The 11,400-nt window shown below is 40.3% G+C and overlaps 1 protein-coding gene across 1 annotated transcript in view; it reads left to right on the forward strand.

Moving 5' to 3' along the window:
* podxl (podocalyxin-like) overlaps nt 1-11,337 on the forward strand; it is a 29,067-nt gene extending 17,730 nt beyond the window's left edge. The window contains exons 2-8 of the mRNA XM_028043881.1: nt 2,736-3,296; nt 4,890-5,062; nt 5,160-5,180; nt 6,737-6,857; nt 6,927-6,988; nt 7,073-7,192; nt 8,126-11,337. Coding sequence (XP_027899682.1) covers nt 2,736-3,296; nt 4,890-5,062; nt 5,160-5,180; nt 6,737-6,857; nt 6,927-6,988; nt 7,073-7,192; nt 8,126-8,320 — 1,253 coding nt within the window. The 3' untranslated portion in view covers nt 8,321-11,337. The remainder of the gene's footprint in view (nt 1-2,735; nt 3,297-4,889; nt 5,063-5,159; nt 5,181-6,736; nt 6,858-6,926; nt 6,989-7,072; nt 7,193-8,125) is intronic.
* The last annotated feature ends 63 nt before the right edge of the window (nt 11,338-11,400 follow it).

The following is an 11,400-nucleotide window of genomic DNA, read 5'->3' on the forward strand; positions in this document are numbered from 1 at the left end:
CCTTTCTTTTTAAATTATTTTAGTTTGTCCTGTTAAATCTACAACCTTTAATGTGTTTTAATTGACGTTTTGATTGACTGCACAGTGAAAGAAAAAAATATACCCTTTTCTTTTTTTCAAAAGAATAATCTGAAAACCATGGCGTGTATTTCTATACAACCCCCTTTACTTCAATAACCTGAAATAAAATGCAGCGTAACTAACTGGCTTTAGAAGTCAACTAATTAATAACTGATAAATGCTGTGGGTGTTTTTTTTCAGCACAGAATAAAAAGGAAATAAAAATATTTAACTCCACACAGCTGACAGAGTTCAGTGTCACTTTCTTTTCTAACAGCTGAATCAGTTAAGAAGCACCTTATCCTGATCCAGTCATCCGCTTCACTGGAGCAGGTGTGCATCAGAGCTCAACAGGACGGAAACTCTCCAGGAATATGGAGTTGGAAATCCCTGGTTTATGTGTCGGAATGGCCCAGTCAAAGTCCAGACCTAAATCCAATTGAGAATTTGTATAAAGCTTTGAAAGTTCACAAACGCTCACCTTTCAATCTGAGGACTTGAGATATTTTTGGAAGAATGTGTAGAAATTTCAGTCTCTAGACGTGCAAAGCTGGTAGACTCAGAACAATTTTAAAAAGTTTTTTTAGAGCAAAAGGAGCTTCTATGAAGGATTGACAAATGCACGCCACACTTTTCAAATTGTCAAATTTGTAGAACAATTTAAAAACCTCTCATTTTCCACTTACTACTTTGTGTTAGTGTGTCAAGTAACATCTTAACAAAACACACTGAAGTTTGTGGCTGTATCAGGAAAAAGGTGAACAAATTCAAATAATCTGAATTCTGTGCCGGCCTATAAGGGCCAATATGGATAGAAAAAAGGGAAAAGTAAATTTCAGCCAAAAACCTCAGAAATGTTCTAAAATGGTCTAGAATGTTCTAGAAGGAGATAATGCAATACTTTGCATAATTGGTTTTATAAACAGAGGTCAGGAATGTCACAGATTCGTCCTCCTCTTTATAGATATGAGCTTCATATCATTGGAAAATATTTCTGTAATTTTCTAATTAAATGCCAAAACAATGTGGAAGCTTCTTATTGTTGCTTCTAATTCAGAATTCAGACCTGTAGTGGTTTGATTTAGTTTAATTCAGTGTATTTCGTTTGATTAGGACAGTGCACATTAATCTACACTAACACAATTCGTGGCAATGATGTTCCTTTTGGAAAGTTCTCCCACTAAAAATTATCAATTTCAAAGGACTTTCTTCTTAAAGTAAGATTAAACAAGCAAATAAGTCAACAAATAAATAATCTGGCATGGCTGAATTATTTTTAAAAAAATATTGCTTTTTTTGGCTGGGGAAAGGTTCCAGTGTGACTGAGCCACTATACGATGAAAGCCATTGTTTTCTGACCGCAGCGTTGGGTGAGGACTGTTCATGGGTCACTAAAAACAGGTTGTGGTCGTGGGTGGGGCGCCTCCAAGTTTATTGTTTGCAGCTTCCTGCTCTGATTGTTCTAAATAGAAAAACAGAAGACGATGGTGAGCTGAGGCTGATGTCCCAACAAGAGGAGAACCTGGCGCCTTAAAATGAAACAGAGTTCTTAATGAAACAGAAGAACATTAAACATTTGGAGTAAGAGAGACCAAGCCTTTCATTTCTTTTTCACTGACTTAGAAGCTGCAAAGGAAAGGAACATTTTTTTTTACTGACATGACAATCAATGATCAGAATCAAACCAACAATGAATTAACAACGGATAAAATAAGACTAAAACAAACTTAATGTAAATCTGTAGACCACTAATCAATGCAAAGGTGATAATCATTAGAAGATCACTCAGGCTAAAGTAATCAAAGCTAATTAAAGGAATCACTCGCAATGAAATGGACTTTAAAGCTTTGCCTGTCATGTAAAAAAATATGTAGCCATCCTAAGGTTTGTATTTTTCTATTATATTTTGCTGTAGATATTTAATATAAATTTTAACTAAGTTGTTGTAATGAATAAACTAGAACTTTCTTATTTATTTCCATCAAGAAATGACCCAAATTTTAGTACCTATCTGACTACAGTTTGGCAAATATGCCAAAATATGTATTTGGCACATCATATTAGCTCCACATGATGAGAATGTCATCATTTATCACCTCGAAGTTCCCTTGTTTTGTTCAAACCTCTTACGTTTACCTTGGTGTGATCTGACTGCTCAAGTGTTTGACTGCCAGAGCGAGGAAGTCAATTCAGAAGGAACATCACATTCAAACAAGAAGATGCAAAACTTGTCAAAATAAGAAAATCTCTCGTTTAAGCAAGATGAGTTTTATATCCTGTGAGAACAAGAAAGTTCCTCGTTTATTTAGCAATTGTCAGACAGGAAGGTGGCTCATGAGGGAGGGAGAAGACGTAAGGTAAAGGTCATCAGGCAAAGGTCACCAGGACGGGACTCAAACCTGTGACAGCTGCTTTAAGCCCTCCTTACATGGCCACCACCACAGCCCACAGCCCGTTGTATTTTAACAACATACAAGCACATCTTCCACTGACAGATTATGACGACTTAAACAGGCATAAAGGGAAGGGGGTATGCACAAACCTTCCAGTCAGAAGGATGTAGAGTCCTACTGATTCCCCATCCTCACCCTCAGATATAAAACTCATCACTGGTTTCATATCCTACCCACTCTGCTATTCCCAGCTGGTAATGAGTTTATCTGTTTTACTTGCAGGCATCTGTTCAGAGATCAGTGACGTTTCCTCCTCAAAGTCACTTGAAACAGAGAAATCAGCAAATACTACAGGTGGTTTAACCACTGCCCCAGCCTCATCAGCATCCAGTAATCAGTCTGAAAAGCCAACCAGCGTAGCCCCATCCACAGGAACAGTGACTCAGCAGCAACCCACAACAGTCATCACCAAACCTCCCACTACTGCTACGGCTCTGACAACCGCTACTACAGCACAGTCAAACACCAGTGCACAGATATCAGTCATATCTGCCACCAGTTCTGGTGCCATCACTCCCTCAGCCACCACTGTCACCACCGCCATTACGACTGTCATCCCTACCTCGGCTACAGGGTTTCCTGCCAGTAACAGCAATACAGAGTTGACTACAGCTACTGAGTCCAGCAGAGGCACTACGGCATCGGCCTTAAAACCAAGTGAAAGTGCCGTGAAAAAGACAGACAACACAGACGCTCCTACAGCTGGTCCAACCGTGAGGGCAACGTCTCAGAGGAGCCAAGCAACATTGACGACTGCTGGCAGCAACGAGAGCAACAATGCAGGTAAAGCAGCTTTTTGCTCACAATTACCTGAAACACAGCATATGCAACAACTGAGTGGTTGATGTCTCATTTCATGACATCATGTCTCATAAACCACAACTCATGAAGTTAATCTGTTGGTTGAGGAACCAAACAGTGAGGCTTGAGAAGTTGTGGGCTACAATGATATGAGTATGAGTATCTTGTGTTCATGAGTCTTTTGACTCATGAAAAACTTTGCTAGTTATTGCAGTTTCATCCACATTATTTCATCTCTGATGTGTAAAGCCAAAGATGTTTATTAGAAAGAACAGGAAGAGACTTTAAAAATTTATGTTTGACGTCAGATTGGAATTGCAGGAAGAGGAGTTCACTAGAGTGATACCTCACAGTTTAGGATTGTCGTGTATTTAGTTTCTTCTCTTCAACAACCTTCCTATGCCTGACAAAGACCACCACCATGTTCACAAGGATGGTGTATTCAGGGCGATGTGCATTTTTAGTTTCCCACCACATATACTTTACTTCAATCAAAGAGATCAATTCTTCTTCAGGAGGTTTACTGGGTCCAACTGATTGACATGTGGCAGATGTCTTACAGCTTGGTCTCAATGGCTGCTTTTCTCTTACTGCTCTTTCATAAAGGCCAGATTTGTGGAGTTGTCAGCCAATAATTACTGTGTCATCTCAAACCCGAGCTATGGGTCTCTGCAGCTCTGTATTTAGTTCCATCGCTTTTCTGTCCCTGCTGGGCAACATCCCCACACCATGACCTGACTACCATGTTTCATGATGTGGTGCAGATTGTGTTTTGAGAGTGATGTGCGATTTAGTTTGAGTTAGCTAGTTTACCATCTAAGTCAGAATGTTCAGTTTTGGTCTCATTTGACCAGTGATATAAACTTGGACTTTTTATCAGACGGTACTTGAGGGTTACTCGTCTCATCTGTAAATAAATTCTAGCTGAAGCAGAACCTGGACACTGCAACAGGAAATTCACCAAGGACAGACTGAGAGGTTTGGTCTCAGTGGGGTAAACGTTTTCAGACAGCAGTAGTTTGCTTCATTAAGCAAACTACCACAACTTAGCTATTTGTGGACTGAGCGTCAGAAACTTTTTTATTACTCTGTCTCTCTAAATTATCCCTCGGTGTGAGTGTGTGTCCCTATGTTGCCCTCTGATGGACCGGAGGATGTACCCTTCCCTCTACCCCATGACCTCTGGGGATAGGCAACCCCTTTGCAACGATAAGCCGGTACAGACAATGGATATATGGCATTGGGTGTCTTCACCTACTCCTCAATATCATTGTTATCTTTTGTTTAATGACAAAAACAAGTTTATGTAAACTTAAACCACAAGAGGTAACTTCAAAGTTATCTCTTTTCCAGAGATAGCTAAAAATCACTAGACATTAATATCTGAGCATTTTGTTCCTGAAAAAGCTACACTGTTCTATTCTGTCTCACACGACTCCCCTCTCAGGATCAGTCTCTTACCTTCATTTCTTAGTAATACTCCAAGTAGGCGAAATCCCATTTTATCTCTTCCTCCATGTCATAAGAATACAATCTTTACCAATCTTTACCAGTCACTGTCCTTTCTGATCAAAGGTCCCACCACACAGACTATGACCACACCTTCAAACTCCGACCAGGTCCCAGAGAGGAGCTTCACCTCCAGCCAAACTCCGACTGTAAAAGACTCTCATGTCATCACTAAAAGCCTGACCACTGCAGATACAACACAGGCTGGGGGGACTGAGACAAACACTGAGACATTTATGGTAAGTTGGACAATGCTGCCCTTCATCAGCTGGTTCAATCCTGGACAAAACACACAAATTAACTATTTGCTTGACATATGTCTTTGTTCTCTTGCAGTTTTCTCTGAGCGATTCAGAGGTAAGATTTACATTTTGACTTGTATCATTAAGCCTTAATCAAACCATTATGATGGTTTCTATTCATGCAAATAAAAAAAGAGGCAGTGAACACAATCCTGAGCCATTGTCCCATCAGCCCACACCCTTCCCACTCCGTTTTTAGGTCTCCCTGGTTTTTGAAGACTTGATGCAAGAGAACTACAGCGAAACAATGCTACATTTATTTGAGGAACAGCAGTTCTGAGTGGCCATTCTTTTCCAGAATGGCCACTCTAAACTTCCATTTTTACTGTAGACATGCTATCTGCATATTAAATCATAACAGTTTTGCCCAAAGGAGAGAAGTTCATTGGCGTTCCTACTGAGAGGCTGGTTTCTTTGTATGGCATTATCTCCTGAAAAGATAGCTGTTTAAATCCTGGTTCAGATTTTTAGTATTTGAACATCACTGTTGCTATGCATAATAATATAATATGCGGGAGTTATGAAAAAAGTACCTGTGGAGTGGAAGCACTATAATGTATAATAATGAGCTTTATTTAACCAGATACAAACCTCAATGAGATCTAATATCTCATTTCTCAAGACAGACCTGGCAACATAGCAGCAGTGTAGAAGTATCAGCATTTCTATTCATACAGCGACATACGTATATAAAATCAGCTAATAAAAATCATGTCAGACTACCAGAAGCAGTTATGATCATAACTCTGTTCTTCATGGCCTTTCAGCACAGCTTTTAGCTCAGAGCATCTCTCACTGTCTTGCTGAAAGTCAGCTTATGGATTTTACTTCAAATTCATTTCTGAAGCAAAATCTAAACAGTGGGAAGACATTCAAGTCTTCAATTCTGCATTGAATTTATAGGTTTGGACTTTGACTGGGCCATTCTAACACATAAATATGCTTTGATCAGAACCATTCTAATGAACCTCAGCCCCCAAACTCTGGCTTCATTCTGTCAGATCACCCCGCTGAAGACCTCAGAGTTTGGTTTTGAAAAGCTGCCTGATGGTGACAGTTTTAGAAAAGATGGAACTTTTTTTTTTTTTTTAATGAAAGTTACATACTGCAGCTTTAACGTTCATCCAATAGAGTGGGGGTCCTTAAAACCAGGCCTCCAGGGCCGATGTCCACAACACGCCTCGATCAGATGACTGAATGACCTCCACAGTGCAGCTTAGTTCTGCTAATGACCTGATTATTTGACCCAGGTGTGTTACCCTGCAGGACTCTGGCCCTGGAGGCCTGGATTTGAGGATCCTGGCTCTAGAGCGGGAAGCAGTGAAGTCTGCTATAAAAAGAATCAAGGTTTCCAACAGCAGGGTGGAAAAACACCTCAGTAGAAACCTTTCCTGCCTGTCTCCAGCTTCCTTTGTTCCCACATCTTATTTATAATCCCAGCCTTGTCTTTGACTGACAAACATACCACAGGACCTTCGCTAACAGAAACAATCTGAACATGACAGCACAGGAAGACCTAACCTCCGCCGTCACCTCTGACCGCCCAGTCCTGCCTCTGCCTCTCATTCCTTTTCAGCTCATTCACTGACGCATTGCATTTTCACTTTGCAGTCAGCGAAAAACAAAACTCTGGTGCAATTGTGCAAGAGCATCATGTCCAGCCTGCATAACGGAACCTGCCTCGTTACGCTGCTGAACAACGGGAGTAAGATTGGCAGTTTGAAGATTGAAGGTAAAACAGCCTCCACCTGTTAGTCCGTCACAGTAAACACCTTTTATTTAAACTCCTGATATCTTGCAGTCGACTTCAATCTGGTACAGGAGCAACTTTCAAAACTCAACGCAGAAATAAAACCTGCTGAAGTATGTATTGTTTTGTTGGTGTCGTATTCCAGGGCTTGTGTGCCAGAGGTAGAAATTAACCTCTTTTGTTTTGTTGATTTGGAGGAACCGACAGACAACAAAACCCTGACAGCCATCCTGGCCTCCTGCGGAGCCCTCCTCATCATGATCATCATCCTGGGCGTCTGCGTGTCCCAACGCCGCAAGCCGTACAACGAGAACCAGGTAGGCGCTAAACGTTTACGTCGCTGTCGCCTCTTCAGCTGACATCAAACAGAGAGAGAAAAAACATTCGATTCAACTCCATTAACTGCAAATAACGCAGTGTTAACATTTTTGATGCTACTGTCACACCTGAATGTCCCCAGAGTGGAACCATCGAGGATGTTTCTGTTCTATTCTAAAATCCTGATTTAAGATCATGTGTGGAGAAGATTATAACCAAGACTAGTTTAATAAAAGTAATGCACATAGAATTAACCAATGATTATTGAGTTAGAAAACCAGAAAACAATTCTTTAATCTATTACTCTTTTTACATTGCTTTATATTTTGGGTGACGCTCATTTGTCTCATTTTCCATCAGAAACAAGTTTCTTCATAAAATTAAAATAATAAAAAAAAACAAACTTATAACTTATAATTATGGATTTAACTGCCCTTGTGAAATTATCACTGTGTTAAATTTCACTGCTGCGACGGACTGGTGACCAGTCCAGGGTGACCCCGCCTCTCGCCCGAAACGTTTGCTGGAGATAGGCGCCAGCATTCCTCTCGACCCCTCTAGGGTCAAAGGTGTTAGAAAATGGATGGATGGACAAAATAACACTGTTGTGTAACCAACAAGTCAGGTACATGTTTATCAGACATTCAGTTTACTTGAATGAAGAGTCTTCATTTCTAAAAAGAAATGAAGACTATCGGTCTGAATTAGTGAAGGAATGCTTATCCATCTTACTGAACTCATGAATTATGTATAAGTATTATCCAGATTTCATTAGATTGTTGTGAAACTGTTCTCTTAATCTGAGAACAATCTGGTTTAAGTTCAAACTGGAGCAGGAGATTTTAGACATACAGACTAACCGTCTTGGCAGTTCCATCACTGACCTCGAAAGCCCAAACATTCTCAAAGACTTCGTCTTCTCCTCTGTGCAGCTGCACCTGACCGAAGAGCTGCACACAGTGGAGAATGGTTACCATGACAACCCCACACTGGAGGTGATGGAGGTGCAGCCAGAGATGCAGGAGAAGAAGATGGCGCTGAACGGGGAATTCAGCGACAGCTGGATCGTCCCCATCGACAACCTGATGAAGGAGGACGCTCCCGACGAGGAGGACACCCACCTGTGAGGACGAGGCGGCTGGGCCAGGGTTCCACCCACTCCCACACCACACCGCTGGTGTTTGAAACAGTGGCAAAATCTAACATACTGGATTAAATTGAAAAACTTCACCAAATCAATCAGTCTATAACATTTCTCCAAAAATCTGCCATGGTTGACATTCTGCTCCCCCAGCCCACCCTGTAAGTATATCAGTGAGTCTCTGACAAACAATTATGCCTTTTGAAAACCAGCTAGAATGTCTGCTCAGAGAGTTAGAAATATGTTATGGAAAACTCACTCATGTGCCGCCCATTCTCACACACCGCTCTGGGTGAAGAGCCACACTCTCTCTGCATGTCAAAAACCACCACAGCCCACTCACAAAAGCACCAATCACTTACCGCACTTGTAATTTACAAAAAGCAACGGGACGGAAAAGCCCGGAAACGTGGTTCTGTTCCCGGTCCGGCTGGGTAACCGTGTTTCTGATCTCCTCGGCTGGTCCAGAGTTTTATCTTAGACGAACTCAGGATACTTTAAAGCATTCTGATGATCCGGAAGAAGGCTGAACAGATCCAGCTGAGTACTAACATCTCACCTGAGGAAGCCCAGCCTGTACAGGCATGGCAGATCAGTAGGAGTCACAGATTACTGACAAGGTCACATGTGAATATTATGCTTTTTAGCTCCTCATTTATTATGTTTTCAATCAATTAAGACAGAACACTGAATATTTAATCATATATTTTATGAAATATTGATGAAATATCTGCTCTCATGCAGTAGGAGTTCATGAGTGGAAGTTGCCACAAAGTGTTCTGCAAATAGAGGCTCGATTGCCAACTTTTGCAATGTCTGCTTGCTTTTATTATATGTTTTGTCAGATTATTTGATAATTCATTTGAAAGTTACAGGGTTTAAAAATCATGAGCTCTCTGACAATCAGATCTTGTTTCAGCTTTGGATGGGATCGTTTTGTAGCACTGACAGACTGAGCTCCCAGGAACGTGCTTTAGGAATTAACCAGTAAAAAAACAGACATCACTGAGCTGTTCAAATATTCACATAGGATCAAGGTTAAATAGAACGAGCATCAAATTTTCATAGAAATGTAAAATATTACTTTGCACCTGCCACCTTTAGCTGCTGTTGGGTTTAAGTGATTCTGTTGAGCTGCAACGTAACTTCATCTAATACTGCAGATGAGAACTACCAGTAGAACCGCTTCCAACTTCACACAGTCATGAATCTATTAATCATGAATGTGATACAGAAACAAAATGGAAAAAGAGACAACACAGAAAAAATAAAGAATTGTTTTACACCTAAAATTATATCTGACGACAATCCAATGTCAGAACTAGTAAATCCGTGGCCTTGTACCTCACAAATTTCTGAGACGTGATCCGGGTTAGGAGGCAGAGCAGGGAATGCCCCAGATATTTGCTCCACTCATCCTGGCCGTATTCAGATGTCAGTGTCTTATTTTGCCCTACCCACTCATGGAGAACCACTTGGTACCATTCTTAGTCCCAAATTGTTCTTCCTCTGTACCCTTTTCAGCTCTTATTTAAGAAAACAAGATTTTAGTTCCAAAAGTGTCCAGATGATCCTCAGTGATGATGAACTACTAAAATGACTTCCAGGTTATAGCATGGAGCCTCCCATTAACTATCTGGAGCTGTTCTCTTTTAAAAGAGTCACAATCTTAGAACGCCGAATATTCTAAGATTGTTGTAAGGGGAAAATCGGGGCAAAAAAAAATTGTGCAGTGTGAACAGGGCTTTAAATGAGATGGATAGTTCAAACTGAGGGATCTGTTGAGCAGGTAATATCTTACCTGCAGCGGACAGTTCTCTGAACACCTCCGCTGCTGACAGAACACACCAGAGCCTGAACCCACGTGGTCCAATCGGGGGCAGATTTCTACAACTCTACTGACACCATGTCACAGTGGCATTCATCTGGTATTAACAAGTAAAAATTAATTACACATTCAATTATTTGTATATTTAAAAAAAAGCTCCAATTTACCAACAATCTGTACCCACATAAAAGTCTCACGCAAAACAAAGTGAAATGAGATAAATTCATCCAACCTGACTAAACTTTCCATGAAGTAATCAAATAAACAACTAAAGTGTCAGAGTGGTTTGACTAAATACCATCTTATTAAATTCATTTTTCTCCAGATGAGGCCAGAAAAGCACATGAAGAACTCCTTCATGGACATAACTAACGCTGCACAATATATGGAATGCAAATTCATAACCACAAACTGTTGGGATGCATTTGGTAATGGAAAATACAGGATAACTGTAATCATGACCATCAGTAAAATTCTCACACAATGGAATTAAATGCTTTCCTGACATTGTGCAGTTCTGGTAAAGACAATATGTAACATATGTTGCAAACAAATTTAGAATATAGAATTACCATCAGAATTTTGAGACAAATTGTTCCAAATGGATAGAAAAGCGTTTAGTTTCCAGTGAAAAGCTGACCTGCTTCTGTGTTTATTTAAACTCGAGATGTTGCGAGTTAAGAAATCACCTGCTGCCCACTGGAGAAGAAAACAACCCATTTTCTCACAATATGAGAAAGCCTGTACATAGCTGTAGGATTCATGTTGTTTTTTTTAAAAGATGCTGCTGATATTAAAGAAATCAAATCACATTTATTCAGAGATGATCACACAGAGATCAATTATTTTTTTCTACAGTTTCGATCTTTTTCAACCAATCAAGAACTTAATGTATATTGACTTTCTAGCTACACATATAGAGGAAAATCAGGCACTTTGGGCTCTTCAGTCCAAGGCCCCCATTCCGCTGTTTTTTTTTTGTGTGTAAAATGTCACTTTTTTTATAGATGTGTTACTTTCACCAGACTATGTTAGCATTCTTTAATGTATTTATGGTTTGTTTGCTGCTGAAGGCGAACAGGGGTCTGACACACTGGAAACTGTAAATTGTTGATGGCTTTTGCCATCGTCTTCTTGTATCTGTTCAGATTTGAAAATAAAACCCTTTTTTTTTTCCTATTTTTTTGTGCGGTTCCTCTGTAATGCCCCGACAGAGCCACCAGGGGGGTGGAAAATAA

Source organism: Xiphophorus couchianus, chromosome 17 (assembly GCF_001444195.1).
Source record: "Xiphophorus couchianus chromosome 17, X_couchianus-1.0, whole genome shotgun sequence".
Classification (NCBI taxonomy): Eukaryota; Metazoa; Chordata; class Actinopteri; order Cyprinodontiformes; family Poeciliidae; genus Xiphophorus; species Xiphophorus couchianus.